Source organism: Anas platyrhynchos, chromosome 1 (assembly GCF_047663525.1).
Source record: "Anas platyrhynchos isolate ZD024472 breed Pekin duck chromosome 1, IASCAAS_PekinDuck_T2T, whole genome shotgun sequence".
Classification (NCBI taxonomy): domain Eukaryota; kingdom Metazoa; phylum Chordata; class Aves; order Anseriformes; family Anatidae; genus Anas; species Anas platyrhynchos.
Window position 1 is genome coordinate 88,630,022 of NC_092587.1, and position 24,979 is coordinate 88,655,000.

At 43.1% G+C, this 24,979-nt stretch overlaps 1 protein-coding gene across 1 annotated transcript; it reads left to right on the forward strand.

The window, feature by feature from the left end:
• Positions 1–118: 118 nt before the first annotated feature.
• TTF2 (transcription termination factor 2) lies at positions 119–24,110 on the forward strand. The gene is made up of 23 exons (XM_027449548.2): positions 119–270; positions 357–468; positions 1,304–1,390; positions 6,004–6,070; positions 6,545–7,513; positions 8,222–8,348; positions 9,266–9,457; positions 9,682–9,839; positions 10,884–10,965; positions 11,265–11,378; positions 12,338–12,488; positions 13,144–13,249; positions 14,263–14,453; positions 15,317–15,470; positions 15,771–15,862; positions 16,433–16,515; positions 17,195–17,334; positions 18,121–18,291; positions 18,868–18,926; positions 19,927–20,080; positions 21,668–21,750; positions 22,650–22,724; positions 23,708–24,110. The coding sequence occupies exons 1-23, from the start codon at positions 243–245 to the stop codon at positions 23,847–23,849; spliced, it is 3,537 nt and encodes a 1,178-aa protein (XP_027305349.1). The 5' UTR covers positions 119–242; the 3' UTR covers positions 23,850–24,110.
• Positions 24,111–24,979: the final 869 nt, after the last annotated feature.

Here is a 24,979-nt window from a genome sequence, read left to right on the forward strand (position 1 = left end):
GTTTAGACCGCTGTTAACTCAAAACTGCTTTAGGATGTTTTTATTTTAGACGCGTTTCGAACTCGGCGGAAGAGCTGAGGGCGGCCGCCAGCCCCGCCCTCCCCTTCCCGCCCTTCCCCACAGAGCAACGGCTCCGCGTGAGGCAGGCGGGGAGCGCCCGCCCCGCCCCGCCCCTCCCTGGGCGGGCCCTCCGAGGGGGCGCGGCGGGATTGGCTGGGGCGGGGCGGCGGGGGCGCGCGGCGATGGAGGCGGTTGCGTGCGCGGAGCACGGTGAGCGGCCGTTGGGGGGCGGTTGGGACCGTTGGGGTGGGCGCCGGCCCCTCACCCGCTGACCGTTCCCCGCTCCCGCCCCGCAGGCTCCCTGTGCTACCTGAAGACCGGCGTCCGCGATGGCCCCAACAAGGGGAAGAGCTTCTACGTGTGCGGGGCGCGGGGCCCGGCCGCCTGCGGCTTCGTCGTCCCGGCGCCGTAGGTGCAGGGCGTTGTGGGGGGGGGAGGGGGCGGAAATTTAGGGGTCGCTGCTGGCCGTGGGGTCCTGTCAGTGGGCTGAGTGCCTCACGGCAACAGGCGTTGGGGAAGATAGGCAGGACTCCCATAACAGCGCCCCTCTGACTTCCCTCTATCTCCTACGAAGAGAAGTGTGGTGTATGGAAAAGAGCATCTCATCAAAACCAGATCACGTAGTTAGAAAAAGAGAATTGGTTTCTCTTCAAATTTCATCAACCCTCACGTTTACACGTGTCTTTGCATAGATCTGCTCGTAGATAAGTGCTAGTTAAGGGTTTTCATGTGTACCTATGCATAAGTACATGTTAGGACAAAGATGATACAGAACAATCAGATTATCATGTAGTATCCCCATCTGCCCCAGGATTCTTCAGTTTGCAGACTTTTCTGTTGTCAGTAGAGAAAACAGTCTAAAAACTAACCTATGACAGGTTTTTAGATTACATTTCAGATTCTGGCTGCTAGAGTTTGGCAAGTTTCTGATTTGAGGCAATGCAGAGAATTCTACCAGCTGGGAGATACCTCCAAGACAGCAGTTTGTTAATATTTCCTGTATAAAAGTGTTGACCTTTTCCTTATGTTCTGAAAACAAAGTGAGGAAGAATTAACACTGGATGACTGGCTTTAGGAAAACGTGCACTGTCAGCACTTCTTAACTTTTGTTCTGTTTGCCAAATTGTCTTTGAGTAGACTTTACAAGTATTTTGTTCCAAGTAATTAATTTCACTGTTGCTCTTCCTTTGTTGGCTCGTGTTGTCTTTTTTCTTCCCCTTTTCTTTTCCTTTTCTCTTTTTAGTATTCCTGCTTCTTACTGCTTGATCCATGAGGGATACACGGTGGAGCTGCAAGTCCTGGTTCAGCAGCAGGACAGAGATGAGTACCAGTAAGTTCCACAAAATGGAAACCAAAGTTTGCTGTATAGATTTGAACACTTGGAATTGTGCGGTGATGGCTGACCTGCAGAATTGAAAAACTTAGCCCAGCCTAGAGGCCTTTACTTAGTATGCTTCTAGATGTTTGGTATTTTTATTAGTAATGATATTCAATGATACAAGTCTGAGTGATCAGTTAGCATTTCTTTCTAAAAGTATTGAATGTAGTTCTGTTGGGATCATCAAAGTTTTGTGATGATTGCATCAAGTTCAGAAGTTGTAATTCAGATAAGGTTCCTCTATCTGTCCTTGCTGACTGCAGATTTAAAAAATTTCTCCTAAGCCTGTTCCTTGGATGATTTAAAGATGAAGTGGCCCATGTAGTGTAAATATTAAGAATAGCTGTTTTCTCATGCCTAAAAATCGTGAGATTTTGGAGGCTCTGAACATAGTGCTTTTATTTCAGCATTTTTTTAGCACTACAGCTTCAGCTTTCATTTCAAGATCTGAAACAAAAACAAAACAAAAAAGTCCCAAGCCCTAAGAATCTTAATCCAGAGAATGATATTCTTGTAATAAGCTTTGTTTTGGAATAAGCAATGTTCATGAGTCTCCACTCCTCCTCAGCTCCCAGATCCCCTCCCTCAGCCCGACGGCGACAGGGCAAGGGGTCCACCCCCGTTTGGGGTGTCTCACCCCGGTATCAAGGAGAGGTACCGGGGTGAGACACCCCAAACGGGGGTGGACCCCTTGCCCTGTCGCCGTCGGGCTGAGGGAGGGGATCTGGGAGCTGAGGAGGAGTGGAGACAGGTCCCTGTGCGACGTGGCAGGCGATGCCCTCCCCCTCCGGCCCCACCTTCCCAGGTGCCCTTACAAAACAGGTTTGAGGCCCTGGAGATTGAGAGACCGGTAGCTGAGGAAGAGATAGAAAGTGTTCCCAGGAGGATGCCTAGGGCGAGGAGGTCGACTCCACGCATCAGAACTGCCTCCACCAAGAAAGAAAGAAGGGTGATTGTCGTGGGAGACTCTGTCCTTAGGGGGACGGAGGGCCCTATTTGTCGGCCTGACCCTACCCGTAGGGAAGTCTGCTGCCTCCCTGGGGCCAGGGTCAGGGACGTGGCCAGGAAGCTCCCCAACCTGGTGCGCCCCTCTGATTATTATCCGCTCCTGATAATCCAGGCGGGCACTGATGACATTGACAACAGAAGCCTGAAGGCTATCAAAAGAGACTTTAGGGGGCTGGGACGGTTAGTGGACGGAGCAGGAGTGCAAGTAGTTTTTTCGTCCGTCCCTACGTTGACAGGGAGGGGTACGGAGAGGACAACGAAAGCCCACCTGTTAAACACGTGGCTCCGGGGCTGGTGCCTACGCAGAAATCTTGGGTTTTTCGACCATGGGGCAGTTTACTCAGCACCTGGTCTGGTGGCCGTAGACGGGTCCCTATCCTTTAGGGGAAAAAGGATCCTGGGCCAGGAGCTGGCGGGGCTCATTGATAGGGCTTTAAACTAGGTAAGAAGGGGGATGGGGCTGGAGCGAGGACTGTTGGGGCTGTACCAGGGGGAGCAGTGGCAAGGCCGGAGGATAAGGTAAAGGCCCAGCTGAAGTGCATCTACACCAATGCACGCAGCATGGGTAACAAACAGGAGGAGCTGGAAGCCATCGTGCAGCGGGCAGGCTACGACTTGGTTGCCATCACGGAAACGTGGTGGGACCAGTCTCATGACTGGAGTGCTGCGATGCCTGGCTATAGGCTCTTCAGAAGGGACAGGCAGCACAGAAGGGGTGGCGGTGTGGCTCTCTATATTAGAGAGTCTTTCGATGTTGTAGAACTCGAGGCTAGGAATGACAAGATCGAGTCCCTTTGGGTTAGGATCGGCAGGGACAACAAGGCTAGTGTCCTGGTCGGGGTCTGCTATAGACCGCCGAACCAGGATGAGGAGACGGATGAGGAGTTCTACAGGCAGCTGACAGAAGTTGCGAAATCGTCGGCGCTTGTACTCGTGGGGGACTTCAACTTCCCTGACATATCCTGGAAGCACAACACAGCCCAGAGGAAGCAGTCTAGGAGGTTTCTGGAGAAAGTGGAAGATAGCTTCCTGACGCAGCTGATTAGTGAACCTACCAGGGGTGGTGCCCCGCTAGACCTTCTCTTCACAAACAGAGAAGGACTGGTGGAGGATGTGATTGTCGGGAACAGTCTTGGGCAGAGTGACCACGAAATGGTGGAGTTCTCTATTCTTGGCGGGGCCAGGAAGGGAACCAGTAAAACCACTGTATTGGACTTTCGGAGGGCTGACTTTGGGCTGCTCAGGACACTGGTTGGTGGAGTCCCATGGGAGGCGGTTCTGAAGGGCAGAGGGGTTCAGGAAGGCTGGGTGCTATTCAAGAGGCAAATCCTAATGGCACAGGAGCGGTCTATCCCCATGTGCCCAAAGATGAGCCAGCGGGGAAGACGACCAGCCTGGCTCAACAGAGAATTGTGGCTTGAGCTTAGGAGGAAAAAGAGGGTTTATAATCTTTGGAAAATTGGGCAGGCCACTAGGGAGGACTATAAGGATGTAGCGAGGCTGTGCAGGGACAAAATTAGGAAGGCCAAAGCTCATCTGGAGCTCAAGCTGGCTACTGCCGTTAAAGATAACAAAAAACGCTTTTATAAATACATCAACACAAAAAGGAGGACTAAGGAGAATCTCCATCCTTTACTGGATGCGGGGGGAAACTTAGTTACAAGAGATGAGGAAAAGGCGGAGGTGCTCAATGCCTTCTTTGCCTCAGTCTTTAGTGGTAAAACCGGTTGCTCTCTGGATACCCAGTACCCAGAACTGGTGGAAGGGGACGGGAAGCAGGATGTGGCCCTCACCATCCACGAAGAACTGGTTGGTGACCTGCTACGGCACTTGGATGTGCACAAGTCGATGGGGCCGGATGGGATCCACCCAAGAGTACTGAGAGAACTGGCAGAGGAGCTGGCCAAGCCCCTATCCATCATTTATCAGCAGTCCTGGCTATCGGGGGAGGTCCCAGCTGACTGGCGGCTAGCAAACGTGACGCCCATCTACAAGAAGGGCCGGAGGGCAGACCCGGGGAACTACAGGCCGGTCAGTTTGACCTCAGTACCAGGGAAGCTCATGGAGCAGATCCTCTTGGGAGTCATCATGCGGCACTTGAAGGGCAAGCAGGCGATCAGGCCCAGTCAGCATGGGTTTATGGAAGGCAGATCCTGCTTGACGAACCTGATCTCCTTCTACGACAAAGTGACGCGCTGGGTGGACGAGGGAAAGGCTGTGGATGTGGTCTACCTTGACTTCAGCAAGGCTTTTGACACCGTTTCCCACAGCATTCTCCTCAAGAAACTGGCTGCTCTTGGCTTGGACTGGCGCACGCTTCGTTGGGTTAGAAACTGGCTGGATAGCCGGGCCCAGAGAGTTGTGGTAAATGGAGCCAAGTCCAGTTGGAGGCCAGTCACTAGTGGCGTCCCCCAGGGCTCGGTGCTGGGGCCGGTCCTCTTTAACATCTTCATCAATGATCTGGATGAGGGCATTGAGTGCACCCTCAGTAAGTTTGCAGATGACACCAAGCTAGGTGCGTGTGTCGATCTGCTTGAGGGTAGGAAGGCTCTGCAGGAGGATCTGGATAGGCTGCACCGATGGGCTGAGGTCAACTGTATGAAGTTTAACAAGGCCAAGTGCCGGGTCCTGCACCTGGGGCGCAATAACCCCAAGAAGAGCTACAGGCTGGGAGAGGAATGGCTGGAGAGCTGCCAGGCAGAGAAGGACCTGGGAGTGATGGTGGACAGTCGGCTGAATATGAGCCAGCAGTGTGCTCAGGTGGCCAAGAAGGCCAACGGCATCCTGGCTTGTATCAGAAACACTGTGACCAGCAGGGCTAGGGAGGTGATCGTCCCCCTGTACTCGGCTCTGGTGAGGCCGCACCTCGAGTACTGTGTTCAGTTCTGGGCCCCTCGCTACAAGAAGGACATCGAGGTGCTTGAGCGGGTCCAGAGAAGGGCGACGAAGCTGGTGAGGGGCCTGGAGAGCAAGTCCTATGAGGAGCGGCTGAAGGAGCTGGGCTTGTTCAGCCTAGAGAAAAGGAGGCTCAGGGGTGACCTTATCACTCTGTATAAGTATATTAAAGGAGGCTCTAGCGAGATGGGGGTTGGCCTGTTCTCCCATGTGCCTGGTGACAGGACGAGGGGGAATGGGCTAAAGTTGCGCCAGGGGAGTTTTAGGTTAGATGTTAGGAAGAATTTCTTTACTGAAAGGGTTGTTAGACATTGGAACAGGCTGCCCAGGGAGGTGGTTGAGTCACCATCCCTGGAAGTCTTTAAAAGACGTTTAGATGTAGAACTTAGGGATATGGTTTAGTGGGGACTGTTAGTGTTAGGTCAGAGGTTGGACTCGATGATCTTGAGGTCTCTTCCAACCTAGAGATTCTGTGATTCTGTGATTCTGTGATTCTGTGATTCTGTGATTCTGTGATGATTTATGCTATGCAGAAGTCTGAATGTAGAGCACAGATCAAGTGGTCATCTTTGTGGTGTTTTCAGTGCAGGATAATTTTTAAAGAATGCATAGAGTTCCTTTATTGTCCTTCTTGGTTCAAATCTTGCTTTATTCTTTTGTAGGCTGTTTTACCGATGCATTAACAGTAAGCTGAATGGGAAGAAATGGTGTGGAAGTGTCCCATGGCAGGTATGAATGTTTCATTTATATTACAGTATCAGGTTATTTCAACATGACTTCATTCTGTCTACTATAGTCATCTCTGAGGTTACGTAGTGGGAGAGTTTGTATTTTCTAGCTGAAAAGCATATTGGCTTGTTGTCCTCCAAATGCAACTTCGTACTGCTAAATCTGTATACAGTGATAACCACTGTTATCCAGTATGGGGAAAAACAAACAAGCAAACACCCTAGGGTTGGATTTCTAGCCATAATCTTAAGAATGGTGATGTTGGAACTTGATTCGCAAAAAAACACGGGAATGGCAAAGGCAGGAGAAAAAGAGCAGTTTTGTTTTCCTTGTAAAGTGTTTATCCTGGTCCTGTTAAAATGATAGGAAAAATGATGTTCATGGAGAACTAAGTCTTGCCTGAGATGATTGTGTTGTGTGTATAGTTAGCAGGTTTTAATAATTAATGTTAGCACTTACTTGTGTATATTGCAGGATCCAAAAACTACCAAAGTGTCCAAAAACTTAGAATCACAGCCCAAAAAAGTACCTCTCTTCAATGCCAGTGGCCAAAGAAATCCATTCAAAGTGATAGACAAGAATTGTGACCAGTCAGCCTGGAAACAAATTAAGCAAGGCAATGGAGAGGAAAGTAAAGGAAAAGGAGTCGACATGGAGAAAGATAGTGTGGTAGTGTCACATGAAGAAAAGAAGTCAACCTCGGATTCCTCCACAGAGAGAGAACCTCTAGAAGGGCTGAAAACTGAGAAGAAACAATCCAAGGGAAATAGTAGTGATCCAGAACTTAAGGAAAGCACAGTGTCTGAATCTAAACTTACTCTTTCTGAGGCTTGGAAAGGGAAAAACACTGATCAGGGTGAAGTGAAGCATGGAAGAAGTGGTAGCGAATCCAAGAAATCATCTGAATGTGTGGAGAAAGAGCCAAGTGGGAGATCAGAACTCTTTCCAGTAAGTCTTGGAAAGCAAAGTACAAGTACCCAGCTTCCAGAGAAAGAGCAGCTGGGAGGGAAAAGTTTAAAAAGCTGTGGGGATAAAGAAACCAGAGAGAAAGAACACATTGGGAAGAATGGAGAGACAAAACCACTGTGTAAAGAAAATGCAGTTTCCACAATAGTACCACAAGTAGCATCACAACATGCTCTCCTGAAGCAAGGAGGAGATGCAGCAGCAGCATCTAAGACACAAATCAGGCCAGGGCTGGAACAGCCTGCTGAAGAAGTTCCTGCCAGTCATGAAGCAGTACCTGTTTATTCCTCATCAGGTAAAAACGAACCTGAGAAATCAGTTAAGGCTTTGCAACCAAGAGAGGTTCCTGCAGGAGCATCAGGCAAGAGTATACAGGAGACATCTTTGCCAGGAGCTGCAGCATTGCTTCACGTGGAAGGACACCAGGATCCCAAGGCTCTTCGCAACCATCTTGAAGTCCAGCTGAGGCAGAAGAAGGTGACTCATTGCACCTGTTATTTCTTTCTGTTTTGTTTTGTTTCATTCTGTGTTCAGTGACTTCCATCGCTCGTGACAGCAATCAGAATAGAGTATTTCCTCACAACAGAACTGCTGAAATACCTAGTGTTTGGAAGGGCGGGGCAAAGGGAGGGAATTAAGTATAGACACATGCTAGTTGTTTTAACCCACTTATGAGATGATTTATGTGTCTGCTTTATACTTAATTTGTGGAAGATGTAAACTGTGCGGCAAGCTTAGCCTTTTTAAGCAATGTGACTATTTGTTTTTCATGAGCTTGCATAGAAAGAGTGATCTAGCCACAAAAGCTTACGCTACAATTAAATAAACTAGCTGTCTGTATGGAAACATGCAAGTAGTTTGGACTTCAGGTGCTTTGGGAGATGTTAAGATTGTCTGAATCTCTTGACTACCTGATCATCCCATTTCATACAATGGTGGGAGGGAGCCTGCATCCTTTTATCTTTTCTAAACTATACTAATGATTAATTTATTTTCTGCCAAGACTATTTAATTGCATTCAGTGGTATTTAAAAATTTTGGAGATTGTAGAACTGTATTAAAATATGATTTACTGTGGTATAAGATTAGTGTTTTTGAACTCTTGACTCCTTAGTTGTTCTCCTCATGACAGAAAGGTTGGTAAAGCCCATTCAGCTTTTGGATTCTTCTGTTGTTGTTTTGCAGAACACATTAGCTACAGTGAACATCCAAGTACTGCCAGATAAAGGGCAACGGTTATTAAAGCAAGTGCAGGATTTGGAAGCTGCACTGAGTGCTCTTAACATTTCAACAACAGATACTGCTGAAAAAGGTAAGGCTTTTTTTTTTTTTTTAATCAGAACTTTGCAAAATGTTTTGTTTCTCTATAGTTTTGAATACTGTGGGGATAATAGCATGCCTTTATATATGGTTTGTGACTTGTGTAGAGTTTGTTGAGATTCATTGAAGATTAAAAAATGTGTTGTGAAAGAAGGGAAGGAAAATGAATGGAACAACTCAAGCACTTCCTCTGAAGGGTGGTGACTTCCCAAGAGGCTCCTCCCATCATCAGGACTAGTTCTTTTCCCGGTTTTGGATGCATGACTGAGGCAGGCGTTCCTCTGAGAACTTGCCAGTGAAGTGTTAAATTCCACTTTGTTGCAGTATGGAACCACGCTGCTTATGCAGAAAGTCTCTTTTGGCTGCTCTGTCTGAGTGTGTAAGTTAACGTATGCAAGATCGGCAATGGCACACTGGAAGTTGCTTTAATGTGATTTCTGAATTCTTTTAACTAGTACCAGTTGGTTGGGGCAGAGGGGCGTTGTGTTGAGCTGCCTGCACCATCACCTTAACAGCAGAGTTGCTCTGTGATAATAGAATCTGTTGTGTTGATGAAAAGTCCCAGTTTGACAGCTCTGGAAACTGAAGGTCTTTAGCAAGAAAACAGCCCCTCATGGGCCACCACACAACAAGCAGTCCTCATGCCTTATTCCAGATCTGGTTTTAGGCAAGAGAGACCTTTGCGGGAGGGAGGGAACAGCTCAAGAGTTCTTGGCCCATTTGGTCTTGGATGTTTTGATTGTTCTTTGTGACCAAATAATTGCCAAGAAAGATGTCTTTAGCAGGAACAGTGGAACACTGGAAATGGTGTACACAACTGTCCTAAATGAAAGCTCTTCTTTGGGCTGTAATGCAAGGCTCTAAGGTCCACTGTGCAACCTTTTCACCCTGAATTCCTTTCTTCTTAAGGGGAGGATGGTGCGAGCGGTGGCTGCTGTGAGGAACCTTTGCCTAACCCATTTGGCAGACCAGGTGGTACAAAGCTGATAACGCCACTACCTCTCAGGGAGCATAAAGCTGGGACCTCTTCAGGCTTGCACAGTTACCCTGCTGCTGCTGCTGCTTTGGGCTCCAGTGAATATTGCGGCCATGGTTTTGGAAGTAAGTATGGAAAGCCTGTTCATTGAAAAAACACTGGGGAAGGCTAGGTCTGACAGAAACCTGCAGCTGGTGGGTATGTGACAGTACTAAACCTTTTTTGTTACTGTGAGCTGTATACGATCCCCTGGGCATCTGTAGCCACTGAGATCAATCTCTGAGATGGTACATCTCCTTGGGAGAGGTAGTTTTGTAAACATCTCACACGTAAAACTGTATCTTTTCAGTGAACTCTGGTGTACAGAATCTGTATGGTGGAAGAATGACAGAAGACCGACTCAGGGCTGTACACAGTGCCACAAGTGATGCTATTAATCATCTTCACAAATCTCTAGAATCCTGTCCGACAGAGCAGACAGTAGCTGAAGATCCACCTGGATTGAAGGTGAGTTGGCAGGGATGGAGAATGTTGTATTGCTGAGCTTCGGAGGTGTCATGTCACCTCCATCATGAAGTGTAACCTCAGAGTGATAGCCTAGCACATCCTTTACTTTCATGCTTTAAATTACTTCCCAGTTTTCACCTGTTGGGAGAAAGTCTAATTACTTCCCATTCCTGAAGTTGCTGTAGATCACAAATAGCAGTGTTACTACCTCTTGCCATGGTGTCTTCTGTATATTTAGTGCTTGAATGAAATTGTTTTGCAAAGACAAAGCAATTAATTCACCAACATTTCTATATGATGGCCAGAACAGAGGCAGGTTTCTGTTGAGAAAGAGACTGTCTGAGAACCCTGCTATTGTTCCTTTCTCTGATAGGTCTCCCAGCGAGCTATAAAGTGTTTTAAAAGTATTTGTATACGATCAAGTTCATGCAACCCAATGGACTCCAGGGTAGTCAGTTCTGATCTGCCAGAGAGCAGCTCTTGATCTGTCCAGTGGTGCAGAATCTGTAGCTGGGGTTTTGCACAAGGTTCTGGAAGGCATGTGCCGCTACAAGGTGGTGTGTGGGTGTATGTATGTTGTGTCACTTGTCAGATCCACTTGGGACCTCTTCAGTGCTGGGGAAGGTCATCAAATATTGTGTAGTGGTAGTATGTAGTCATCCTTCCTGCCTCTTAAAAGTCTGTAGGGCTTTTAGACTTGGTGAGAAAAGAGGAAGTCTTTTCAATCCCACTGCTTGACAGTGATGCCTGTAGTGAGCATGGCAGGGTTGTGTGGATTTTCCGCCTGAAAAAGCTGCCTTCACTTACCCTCAGAGTGCTGTGAGAGTCTAGGATGTTGTTGTGACTGAAACATTGCCCAGACTGATCTGTGGTACTGCTGATCTCCTGATTCTATTAGGTGTCCCTGTCCATGTTGGAAAAGTAGGCAAACTTCTTTTAGTAGGATTGTAGTAAGACAGTTCAGCTGTGTAATTTGGTATAGAAAGCAGAAGTGTATTGACTTTGCAATGTGTTTCCTTCAAATCCACTATCTCACGCTCTCAGGTTCCGTTGCTGCTGCACCAGAAACAAGCACTTGCATGGCTGCTCTGGAGGGAGAGTCAGAGGCCATGTGGAGGAATTCTGGGTAAGCAACTGAATGGGAAAGTACATTTTGGGAGGCAGATAAGTGACAGCAAAAGCATGGTAGATAGCTTATTCTGAGGCCAAAAACTAGCTATTTTGTAGGCAGGCCAAGGAGCTTGCTTTTCTTTGCCTTTTGACTGATTACAGCTATTAACTCATTACTAAATTGTACCCTGATGTACATTTTTGATTCCACAGTTGTCCAGGGCATTTTCTGTTGCAGTAGTTACTTCAGCATAGATGTGAGCTAGGCAGGCCCATTTCTGCAGGTTATCATAACTTCTGTGTCTCTCTTTCCAGCTGATGACATGGGCTTGGGGAAGACTCTAACGATGATTGCTCTGATTCTGGCCCAGAAGCAGCTGAAGACAGAGAAAAGAAACAGCAAGCTAGAAGTATGGCTATCCAAAAATGGTACATAGTTGTTTCTATCATAAAATGCATACATTATGATGTGGTGCCATGTTAAACATTTAAAGCATTACACGTACAGGTTATATAGGTTAATGACTCCTCAACAAGCTCTATCCATGTTTACTTCCTTTCTGTAGGAAAATTCCATTGGAATTAATGTTTACTGCACTCCCTTGCAAAGCCTTTCTCTTGATCAGTGGTATTTGTTCTTACACTGGGTGTGTAGGAGTCTCCAAGTCGTTACTTTCTGTAGTGTGGGCATTTTTCATTGGCTATTTTCCTGAATCCGGTAAAAACTGCATATACTGTTTTGAAAAAAAGTTGAATGCTTGCATAATTTTCTTAGCATAAGGACTTAGATTAATTATTCCTCACCTCCCTGTGATTTCTTTTTTGTTATCCCCACATAAGGTTGTTTTTCTTGCCAATGGATACAGGAGTTAGAGGTTTTTTTTTTTATGAAAGATAGTTGAAACATCAACCTGTCACTGTCTCCATCCTCATGTAATTGTTTGGTCTGCTTTTTCCTGTTTTGCTAAGTTGACTGGTGGTGTGCTTCGTTCTTGTTTTGTTGTTATTGTTTAAACATAGCTCAAAATGGTGACACTTCAGTTTTCTAGAACAACAAAAAAGAAGCATTTATTTGGCATTGTATTCTCAGAAAAGATTCAAGTTAGTTCCTGTCTTCTAATCTTTCAGTTTATCCGAATTACTTGCTCAGATTTGTAGTGTAACTCTGAGTGGAGATTAAATGACACTTTAGTGTCTAAGCAGAGGTTGTTGGTTGTTTTTTTTTTGTTTTCCTCCCAAAACTAACAGTCCCCAGGAGTGCATAGTGGAGATACCTGCTTCACGTACTGCTCACAGGAAAATTTTCTTACTTGTTGTAACTATCCAAAATGTCATTTTTGTAGTCTAATGTGAAAACACTAAAACCTGCCTGCAATATTTTCCTCCAGATTCCACTGTTATCCCTGCACACAGCACTTTAATCATTTGTCCTGCATCCTTGATTCATCACTGGAAGAAAGAGATTGACAGACATGTGGGCTATGGAAAACTGAGGGTCTATTTGTACCATGGGCCAAATCGAGATAAACATGCGGAGGTGTAAGTGCTATACTGTAAACATGACCATGAAAAGTAAAACACTACTTAGCAAGAGACTGTACATCAAGAGTTGAAATTCAGTGGCTGTAGAATGTTGGAAGAACATGAAGATGGAAATGTGGAGGATGTACAATGTCAGGCTGATGTCTGCTCTAAGGATGTATAAAACCTTTATGACCTGTACCAATGCCAGGTGGTTCTGGTGCAGGCTATTGCTGCTCCTGGTAATGCAGCATACATCTGCTGAAACTCATCTCTTTCTTGCAGAGATTAAATAGCAGTTTCTTCCATGCTCATGCTTTGTGGTTATATTTATCAGCTGGATGCGTAGATCTAAAAGCTTTCTATACTGCTTCAGGCCATGCTGAGCAGTGTTTCTAGGTGCTGCATTCTGAGTAGTGTTTACCTCATGTGGTGTGCATTGTGTACCACCAACTTATAACTGTGTTTTTGGGCTTATTGTGTCTACTTTAGTATGCATACAATGGGGACAACCTGTCCTTCCTGCTTGACTTGCTATGAAGTTAAATCTTCTGTAGAACTCTGCATTTAGCTCTTGTAGAACTATGTAACTCTTAAACCTTGAGCATGTGTCTTGTCTGCTTTTAATTCCTCATTTGTTCTTCCTCCTGATTAGTTCTTTTCCTTTATGCAGGCTCTCTGAATATGATGTTGTTGTCACAACCTACAGCCTTCTTTCCAAGGAGGTTCCCACAAGCAAAGAGGAGGGGGAAGTCCCTGCTGAGGACCATGAACTGGGGGTGAGAAGCTCTGTTGTTGATAAAGGATTGCTTTAACCTTTTTGTTCAGAGGTGGTACAAGCCATTATTGTTTGAAGGAGCACCTTATGCTACAGTGAGCAGTAGGCTGGTGAATTTTTTTCCATAAGCATCCTATTGAGGTTGCACAATAAGAACAAAGTGATGAGAGTAAGTGTTACAAAGCTCAGAAAGAAAACAGAACAATCCAAGAAATCTGTTCTGTAGTAATACCGAATGTACTAGTTGAAAGGTATTTAAAAGTAATTTTAAGAGTGCAATGAGGAATCTCGTGCTCTTCCTTTGAGGTGAGACCATGGAGGAACACTAGAATCTGGTGTTTGCTGCTTGAAGCAGCAATGTCCCTTTAAACTATCAGAAATCTGTCACACTTGGGTTTCCAGTCTCTTTGAACTGGCTCTGAGGCAACTTTCATGCCTTCTTGAAGGAAAAGAAGTGTACTTGCTTACTGTGAAAGCAATCATGTGACTGCAGAACACCAATTGAACTTGGTTACATGGTATAGAGAAGTCCCTTTTTGGATATTTTTTACCTCCTACCTCTGTGCACAGATCCAGATGTAGTTCTTAAAGCAAACAGTCCTTTGATATCCTGAAACATAAACTAACAGCTATAAAACTGTAGAGAGATCCTGTATTTACAAGTACATGATATGCCCCAGTAGAATAATTATACGTTTCTTTGTCACAGCCTAGCAGAATATTAGTGATACAGAATGCCTCTTGGGAAGGAAGAGGAGATAACATGTTAAAAGCAAGAAAAATGACAAAAGACGAGAAATTGCCATCATGAGCTGGCAAACGTATTCTTTGGCTTAGAAGCTTTGGAGAGGTGATTTTTTTGGAAGTATCTCTTCTGTTACAGTAAGAGCTCAGGTTACTGCTGACTAGTGAAAGGAAAAGGCTTCTTTCTGGAAAAAATATTTGCCTGTGGCTCTTCAGAGAGCCTGGCGAGGTAATTGCTCTGGGTTATAAATAGTCTGCTTTTTCTTACAGAGTGGGTCATCTCCCTGTTCCCCCCTGCTCAGGGTAGAATGGGCTCGAGTCATACTGGATGAAGCTCACAATATTAAAAATCCAAAGGTTCAAACCTCCATAGCTGTGTGCAAGCTGAGAGCCGGTGCCAGATGGGCTGTCACTGGGACACCAATACAGAACAACTTACTGGACGTGTACTCTCTTCTGAGGTGAGGTGACTGTGTGTGAGGCACATGGACGGTGTTCCCATTCCAGTGATTCTTCACGGACAAAGTGCCGAAGTTGTTTCTAAATTTGAGCAGTCTCAGTGATACAAGGGATAGTGAATCGAGTTTTATTACCGCTACAGGCACTGGACTGCAAAGGCTGTGGCTGAAGGCAGTAAACAAACCTGACCGTGTTTGTTTTGCTGTTGATTGCAGCTATTCTATATAGGATAAAGGGAAAATTACTTCAGATCTCCTGTGTTTCCAAGATGAATAACTACAAAACTTACTTCAATGAACAGAAGTTTTGTGCAGTAAGCCTCGTTCCTACTAGGGCTGCCAGGAAGGATCTTATTAAAGAGTGTTACACCCTTGGGGCTTTTAAGGAAAGAGTGAAAAACTAGCTTCTCTAAACAAATGATAAACAAGTTAAACTCTATGTTCCCTCATTGCTGGGGGGAAAAGATAATGAAGGGTGTTGGAAAACCAGAGAAAACTTGCATTTGAAATTATTTTTTGTATAGTTGAAATTAATTTTCAAATAAGAGGTATGAGATTTTGAAATATGAATATGCTTTTTGGCAAGTGCTTGTGCTTCTTGATGGCCTTTGTTTGATAGTGATGCTTGAGACATAATGAACTAAGAGGAAGTGATGGATACAGAACCAGAAAGTTGCTTTAACTGTGCTAGTAATGGTAAGACTTGAGCAAAAGCTTAGCTGTCATTGACCTGGAAGTGTTTTACTACTCCTAGCTGAATTGAGGATGGTGTGTTTTGAAAAGCAAATAATTCGGTTCTGGTCACCCAGGAGAAAGCAAAGAACGTTTATTTTGTTTGTATGATGTTTCCTTACCTCCTGTTGTAGGTTTCTACGTTGCTCTCCCTTTGATGAATACAAGGTGTGGAAGTACCAGGTAGATAACAACACTAAGAAGGGAGGAGATAGGCTAAGCCTCTTAACCAGGACCCTGCTATTACGGAGAACTAAAGACCAGCTGGATGCAGCTGGAAAGCCCTTGGTAAGAACTAGACAATCATCCCATCACTTTCCTTGCAGTAGCCAGTTAGTCCTTTACATGAGTAAGTTTGTTAATGGATGGGCTTTCCTGTCTACTGCAGCCTCTTGAGCAGGAGGAGTAAATGCCTGTGGATATCTATGTCAAGTCATAATTACATTAGTATGAATAACTTTGAACATAGCAGATTTCTCATTAAAGACTTTGAAAACAATGTTAAATGTTGTATTGAACACTGGTGTTTGTTATGTCATGTAAGATTTTTGCACTCAATACAACTGATACTGTGTATTTTTACTTCAGGTATCTCTGCCACAGCGTAGTATGCAGTTGCATCGGTTAAAACTTTCAGCAGATGAGCAGTCTGTGTACAATGTGCTTTTTGCAAGATCCAGGTATGAATATGAGAAGAGTTTTGAGGTATTTTGTTTCTGTTTCTTGAAAAATTAGAAAGGTAAAGCTGCTCTAGGTGAGAAGACCTTTTGAACAAAGGTTATTTTTTTTCCTTTCTGACTATTTATCAAACATAGAATTGTGGAATGATTTGGGTTGGAAGAGACCTTAAAAAAAAAAAAAAACACACCTAGTTCCAACCCCCTTGCCATGGGCAGGTACACCTCCCACCAACCCAAGTTGCCCAAAGCCCCATCCAGACTGGCCTTGGACACCTCCAGGGATGGGGCATCCACAGCTTCTCTGGTCCCTGGCTTCTATTATACTCTGGGTATTATGATAATCAGACTTACTTCCCTTATGTTTTCCAACATGGATCTTTCCTTTGATCTTACTAAACAGAACTCCCTGTGACTTGAGGAACGTAGATTAATGGAGTAAGAGAAACATACTAAATGATTAATGTAACTTTCCTTACCTTAATGCATCATCAGCTTGCTTGTTAAGTTCAAGTTCCTCTTCTTTTTTTCTTCCTGTAAATCCCAGTCTTTGCCTTTTTTTTTTTTTTTCAGGTCAACACTGCAGTCATACCTAAAGAGACAAGAGCAGAAACAAGAGGGCAGAGACTATGCTGGGGTTAACCCATTTGAGAAAGGTTTGTGCATACCCTACCTTGAAAATATTTGCAGAAGTGACTCTAAGTGACTCAGTTAAGGAGGAGGACCAGACCTGGCCATGTGGGGTCAGGAATTAGAAATTGTTTGGCAAATGTTTGGCTGTTTCCTTGATGTTAGGAAGAATTCTGCCACAGTGATTATGGGTTTGAAGTGCTGAAGTTATACCTGTGAAACTTCTTCTGCTTAATGTTTTGGGAGCTCCTGTTTAAGTTTTGAGGGATCTGAGTCTGTCAGTCTGTCCATTTGCTGTGGGTACTAAAAGAAGCTATGGTTGGTTCAAGGGATGCCAAAAAGATTATTAAAGTTTGTTCATAATGGTACGTAGTGACTGAAGACAGACTGAATCAGCATTCCAAAGGTAGGCTCCCACTTTTGTGGTTCTGGGAAAACCTCTTAGCCTCCCTGGGTCCCCTTCTGAAGTAGAGGTGTAATTGCTCAGAGAAGAGGTGTCAGTATTAGCATAAGGTATATGATACTTTGATTTATGGTGGGGTTTGTGTTTTTGTTTTTTTTTTAAAGTGGGGTCTGATGGGTTCCTGTGTTAAGTATTAGCTTGACTGTTGCTTCTTCTTTTTTATTGATGAAACTTGCTGGGGGTGGCTGGGCAGTGCTTGGAAATATCTCCAAGAGCTCTTAATATTCTCCTTTCCTTGGCAGTTGCACAAGACTTTGGGGTCAGTCAAAAGGAATTCCTAGCAAGTTCACAGAGTGCCTCCCAAGTTTCAAGTACTGTCCACGTCTTGTCCATGCTGTTGAGGCTCCGTCAGTGCTGCTGCCACCTCTCCTTATTGAAAGTGGTAATTGTATTGTATTGTAGTAGATGTGGTGTGGAAGGGGTTATTTAAGTGTTTCTATAAGTTAATGGACTTCTTAACACTGCTGGATCATTTATCTATGGGTGTGTAAACTGAGACATTTTATAGCCCAAAAGGTTTGTAGATGGACATACACTCTAGTGAAGGGTTCCCCAGAGTGACCTGCGTGGAAAGCTGTGGCTCTGGAAACAGCTTTATTTCATATCAAATAATACATAATTCTTTGCCATTAAAATTCTATTTAAAAAAAAAAAAAAGAAAAAGGAAAAGTCTTGATCTTAATCTTGTCTTGGAAAGTGCACGAGTCCACAAGTACAGCCTAGTTCAATGGCTTGTGTGTGCCTAAGCTCTGTAAGTGCTTTGACTGAAGTTGCCTTGCATTAAGTAGACTAATTGTTTGGGAGTTTGTTTCTCTATCATATAAAGCGGATGCAGAATAAGTCCAGCTACTAAGGAAACAAGCAGGGATTTATCCCCTAATGTCTTTTAATCACACAAATGTTGAATAAAATGGGGTGATTCTGACCATGTAACAGAAAATGAATGTAGGCTTTCCCTACAAAGTCGCTGTTTGAACCAGAGTATGAGGATAAAGGGACTGTTGGTCTGACCAAGTAGTGTTTATTAATGGTTCTGTCTTCATATTGCCTAGCATATCTTCTTTCAAACCTACTGACCTCATCAGACACAGCAGATACCCTAGATCAGTACTGGATTCGATCTCAGGCTTAGCTGTAATCCTTTATTATGTTGCTTTTTTTCCTGCAGGCTCTGGACCAAGCTAATTTGACCAGTGAGGGCCTTTCCCTCTCCATTGAGGAGCAACTTAGTGCTTTGACCTTGTCTGAGCTCCAGAATCCTGATTCCAAGTCAACAGTTTACCTCAATGGCACATCTTTTAAAACAGATCTCTTTGAAATCACCAGGGAGAGCACCAAGGTATTATTCTGGTTTCCTGACCTCCCTTGAGAAGCTTGGTTTCAGCACTTTTTCTTTTCAATTGTTAATGAAATGTCATGCCATGCCAGTTGCAGATTGGGCTAAGTTGGCAGTTTAGGTGGAATCAGAAGTTTGATGGGTGCTTATAAAGCTGTGAGAACCTGACTGTGCTGACATAACATCAGTGAAAATTATAGAATCATTAAGGTTGGAAAAGACCTCCAAAATCATCTAGTCCAACTGGAAATCTTGAACACTGACTTGTTCCACAGAAGTTTAGAAAGTCATGCGTGTGAGAGTGTGGTGTTCGTGAAAAGCTAAAGAAAATGGGATGTCAACAGCTGGAGAAGTGGAAGTAACGTGGCTTCTCATGGAAAGATTGTACTCTGTAAAACATGGCTGTATGACTTGATTTCTTAATAACAGCTGGTAAAGTATCTTGAAAGTCTGAGCACAAAAGTTTTAGTTGAAGAGTTACTTTGATCACTTTCTGTTTATCACTTTCTGTTTCAGTGAAGAATAACCAAGCATGAGCTGGGTTATGATAGCAAGCAGACTGACTTCTTTTTCTTGCAGATAGCTCACCTCTTGGCTGAACTGAAAACTATTCGGAGTCACTCGGAATCTCAGAAAAGGTTAGCATACATGCACTTTTATTTAGCCTTAGTAATTGAGAGAAGTATATCTTTTGACAGTGTTAGGAACAGTTCAAAACAACTGAATACAAAATTCCAGAATGGTGAAACGGTGACAGTACTGCAGTACTTAAAAGCTGATTGTGAGAAAAATCTAAGAACAAGTAAGAGTGTAGGTTAAGAAGTAGATTAGCATAAATATAGGGGAGTATGTGAGGAATTTCAGGCTTTGAGGCCCAGGAGGACTCACCAAAACCAGAATTTGGAAGGACTTGGTCATGCTGAGCAGTGTTTGTCCTCAACACTGACCTATTGCTCCCCTGCCTCCAGAAGAAAATGTAGAATAAAGTAGTGGTTGGAACACATTGATTAAGGACTTAAGTATTGCTGAAAGCCTGCAGTTCTCACTTGTTTAAGTTCTCTTTGTATTCCTTTTGCTTCATGCCAGACTGCACTGTGGCAGGTGTTTCTGTTTGTTTTTGTTAAACAGTGTAGAAGGCACTTAGAGGTGTGTGGCTGGAAAGTGGTTACAGCTGTGCCGTTGGGCGGGTGGGTAAAGTCTCTTCCAAAAAGCATCCCTACCATAAGATTGGGAACACCAACAATAATTTGGTTCCCTAACAAAAAATTACTGAACAAGTTACTACCTTCCAAACTGCTTATCGAAAGGATGTGAGGAGTGTGAGACTTCAGGAAATCCAAGTTTGGTGTTCCTGCTGATTCATTTGTGGAAAACAATACAACTTGAGATTCATGGGTGGCAACACAAAATCCAAAAATAGTGGCAAAAGTGGCAGACTTACCTTGTCTCAAGGTTGTAGGTTATTAGCCTTTTGACAGCAGGTTGTATCACTATACCAAGAGGTGAGTAATTCTGAATTGAGAAGGAATTTCTGTGCCCATTTTGCAATGGGGAGGGAGACCTCTGGGGTGAGACACTGCAGTAAGCAAACTGTTAATTCACACAAAGCTTGTTCTAAACTCCCTGTTCTGTCTCCAGTGTTGTTGTGTCTCAGTGGACAAGCATGTTGAAAGTTGTGGCTGTGCACCTCCAGCATTTAGGGCTGAAGTATGCAATCCTGGATGGCTCTGTCAATCCTAAACAGAGAATGGATGTGGTAGAAGAGTTCAATAACAATCCCAAGGGGCCTCAGGTAAGGAATTGGGGCAGCAAAACATTTACTAGCAGTTGTGATAACTGACTTCATAATTTCATTTACCAGAACAACTTTCATTTGGATATCTAGATGTGGAGATCAACAGGGAAAGGTGGGTAGCTGTAAAAACAGGTGTATATCTTAAAATGACCAGGAGCAGCTGTGACAAGCTCTTTTTGATGTTAAGTGTTCTGTACTGAGATCATTTGGCTTCAAACCTGGTACAAGGGTTGTCCAAATCTTCCATGTTTTTCAAAAGATATTTTTGCTACAGAGAGTAATGTGTAAGGTATGAGGCCGATTAGCTCCACTCAGAGCAGGTTGGTTGTTTCCAACTCATGTCACTGCATTGGAAGTGCAACTGGAGTGCAACTATTTCTTTAGTTCCCCTGCCTGCCAGGGAACCTCTAAGGCTTTCTTGCTGTTTTTCAGCACATCAGGTATCTTTGGCCAGGCTGTAATTTTTTTGAGAAGACAGGATGGCAGTTGAATCTGTGAATGAAGACAAATTGACAACAAGAGCATATCTCACCCTTATATAAGGATAGGAAGATTGGGATTGGGGTGGGAGATAGGTCATACTTTCCAAATAAGGTGACCTCACTGAAATTTCTTCCACCTTTGAGTACTTTTTTTTAAATTTATTTTTTAAATACTGATGACCTACAATGTTTTGGCTCTTCTTGAAAATAGTTTCTAGTCTGGAACTTTGGCCAAGAAAATGAAACTTGCCAAATAACTGAAGAAGTTTGAACTCAAATTCATTTTTCATAATGATACACCTTCATTTGAGCACTGACATCCCTGTGATCTAGGCAGGACAGGCTGTCTTCTTTGAGGATGGATTTGTGACTGAAAGGGGGAGTATATTGTGCATTAGCTTATTTTCTTCTCCAGATATCTTAAACAAGCTGCTATCCACAAAACAGATCTTTCTCTATTTCTAACTTTAAACTTAAACAAAGGAAGATTTCTATAAGCTATATGAATAGCTGAGTCCTTAAACAACACCAGCATTTGAACATACTATGAAATGGAGCAATAAATGTATATTGCAGATGTCTCTGTCCTTAACTGATAAGTTGTTTTTTTTCCTGCTGAACAAGTCTTCTGCCATAATACCTTTCCTCTTTGGCTACTCATCTTTCTCTGGTACTATGTTATGTGACATCAAAGGTAAATGAGCAGCAGGCCATTTCAGTCCAATTGACTGTGTTTAAGAAACTGTGATTCTTAATTCACAGCTGGTGCTACTTGGTGCCATTGTTGGCAAGAGGGTGTCATCAGAGCACCTGGTCATTTAAGTAGGGCATGGAGAGAGAATGAATTTACCAGTCCTTCCTATAGCCTGTAAAAATGTTTCTGGATAATACATGTGGAAGGGTAGAGGCTAGCTTCTCTTAGAACCGTAACTTCATTGTCCAGGCATCTGTGTCTCCTCAAGTATCATCTGGCTAGCTTCCAAATGTGTAATAAAAGTACACATATAAATATGATAAACAGATCCTTTGGTCTGATCTTTAATTCAAATTAATGTGACATAAGACAGGCTTCTTAAATTAACTCTATTTTTGTCCTTTGAAGGTAATGTTGGTCTCGCTGCTGGCCGGAGGTGTTGGCTTGAACTTGACAGGAGGAAACCACCTCTTTCTCCTCGACATGCATTGGTAAAGAGAAATAAAATTTCCATCTCTGAAGAACTATGTAGGTTGTGCTACTTTCTTCCTCACAACGTGTATTGTGAGTTCTGATGTAACTGAGTAGGTTAAGTGTTTAGCTGAGAGTAAGGGCTAATGATTACTTGTAGAAAAGTGTTTTCACTGTAGCCTTCTTACAAAATACTCTTGTCAGATCAAGGGGGACTTAGCAGTCCCTGGCTTAATTTCATGCACTAATAATAAAAAACAAAAAAAAAAAGGTACAGTAATGCCTACGGGGTATTTGTGTTGAAACAAATAGATTGTGTTGAAAATGGTTGGTAATCAGGCATAGCTAGTGTACCTTGGGGTTTTACAGGGCTCTGAAAACAGTGCATATAAACTCCCAATACTTATGCTGTGTAAGCGGCCAGAATTGCATGTTTTTTTTCTCTTTCAATTCCTGGTTGCATATGGGAACCTCCAAAGCAAAGTAATGTCCTTCAATACACAAACTGGACACTTGAGTAGCAGCATTAGGAAGATATTTCAGCAGTATGGAAGTTATTCTCTGTAACTACCTTCCTGCTTCACTCTCCTCTTTCCTCACTAGCTACTTGGCTTTCTGGCAGCGTTAATTATTGGTCAGAAATACAAGTCTGTACAGAACAGTAGTCTAATTCATATAGATGATTTTGTTTGGTGTTTTAGCAGGTTACTACTCAAGGCGAGGGAAATATGGTTGGGGTGAATATTGGTGATCAAGCTAGTAAATCTAAGGTAGCTTGGGAGGTAGTTTGTAGTTCTACAGAGGAGGAAAACAGGATGTTCTGGAGGTAGGCAAATTAGATGAGCACAAAGGTATTGATACTTCAGTTGGTCCTGAACATATACTAGGGGTTTATGTGAGCTGTTTTCTTCTCTTGCAGGAATCCTGCTCTGGAGGACCAGGCATGTGACCGCATTTACCGAGTGGGGCAGAAGAAGGATGTTGTAATACACAGGTCAGGACTTGCCTTAGCAGTAAATGAAGCTATGGCTGCTTGTGTATTATCTTGTCTTGCTTTAGTTTGTGAAATGACCTTCATCTGGGCTTTGTTTCCTTACCTGAGGCTAGGCACAACGTCTAATAGTGGGATTGTGGGTTGAGTGCCAATACAGAAAGAGGCATGTTTCTTCTGGCTATTAAATGTCAAACTTCTTGGTCTTAGTAGTTAATAGTGCTAAATAATTAAAAAAAAAAAAAAAAAAAAAAAAAAAAAAGAGTTTGGGGCAGAAATGGTCTTGCATTTCTTTTGCTTGGGAATATCCACATCTTTTTCCCTACCTTCCCTGAGTATATCTGTCTTAAAGAATGAAGCGTAGTAATTTAGAGCTGCCCGGGGTTGGGATAACTAAGCATTGTAGAATGGTTGGGAATCTCATGGTGATAAGCACTTTTGAGTGCTTACTGTCTTTTTCATTGTCATTCCAGAGGTAGCCACTGTGGTGCCCTAGCATGGACCTTTCAAATAGAAATAATGTAAAAATATAGAGTATTTGTAGCAAGTGGCAAGGTTGGCCTTTAGAAAAAACATCTGTAATGTTAAATACTGAAAAGTTAGCATAGCTACTCTAAATTCACAAATTGAAAGCACCTGAAATCCAAGATAGCAATTTGTGTTTAACAATGAAAGTAACAATACTTTTAGTATAATAGGTGAAATCTGTTATTTAACAGTCGTTATAGGAATTTATCATCAAATTACTGTTGCTTTAGACAGTTGGAGTTGAGGCCTAAAGTGCATCAGACTTTTATTTGAAATGTGATGATATCTGTATGTGAGAACGGTTATTTTCATTGGTCAGGTATATTCTGTCAGTCACATAATAGACTGTTAATATTTAAGTGAGGCAAACCTTTGGAAATTTACTTGGAAAACTGTCAGTGTTATATAAACTGTGACTTTTTCCTAGCAGTTGAGGTGATAAGGCTTTGTATTTCCAGGTTTGTCTGTGAAGGAACAGTAGAAGAAAAGATTGTGCAACTCCAGACCAGGAAGAAGGGGCTTGCTCAGCAGGTGCTGTCAGGCAAAGGGGAAACCTCGAAGCTCACCCTGGCTGACCTCAAAACTCTCTTTGGCATCTAAATATCCTCTGCAATAGAAATGGAAAGTGATTTTACACCTACAAATAATTGAGCAGACTTCAGCAAAGGGCTGCTGTTTCAAGGTGGTCAGTTACTTTAAACAAATAATACGTTTTGCAGTTTTGTAACTGTTCAGGACAAAAAGGTTACCAATATTAGAAATTTGTTTAATACAAACAAAATAAATGGTGTATCCAAAAGCCAATAAAGTTATTAATTAAGCTATTGTTTAAACCACTTTTGAGTAAATACTAAAAACAGATATTTGCTTGTTTCTTGTATTTCTATGTATGTTTTTTAGTTAGAAACCTTTCTTTCCTCTTCAGAACAGGACAAAGAGACGTCAGGGAAACAAGAACAAGAGAGACAAGTGTGAGGTAGGCAAGATCAGAGGCTGGATGAGAAAGTTGGGTTGGCAGGAGGGAAGCAGGAAATTTTTGTCGAGCACACTGATAAAGAGAAGATGATAGAAACTTTAGAATATATTAGTAACAAAAGGAAAAGGGTGTACAGGATTTTTTTTATTTTTACTTTTTGCTTCTCAGGAGAACTTTATATCCCAAGTGAAGATGCAGTTTCTGTACCCTGCTTAAAAGTTCTTCAAGCAGAGAAGCAAATTTCTGCTGTGTTCCTGTGAAACAAAGAGTAACCTGAATTCCTTATTATTTTTCCTCTAATGGTTAAATAGCATAAGGTTTCCTCAATGCAAACATTTCAACATGGACTTACTCTTTCTTAAAAGATGCTCCCATTCTTTTTAGTTGAAGGTGTTTTGTTTTTTTTTTTAAAGAGTTGAGTTGCAAATCCTTGATTAACAGTTTGCATTTTCTCCTATCAGAAGCAAGACATGATGGTGAGTGAAGTTTCTAGGCAAATACTCCCTATTAGTAGTGAAAAATTCCCTGCTTCCATCTCCCCCTTCTTTGTCCTTAACCATATCCACTGTGTATTCTGGTTTTCTATCAATTATACAATTTCTCTGGGATTTAGCAGAGTTGCTGTAAGTTCTCTTCGAAGAGGTTATTTGTAATGCTAAGCGTTAAAGTGTGAAATGTTGGAGTGCTGGTGACTTTGGTCCTGTTTATGGTCACTTGCCACGGACTAAGATGACAGCATTTGTTATCCTCACAA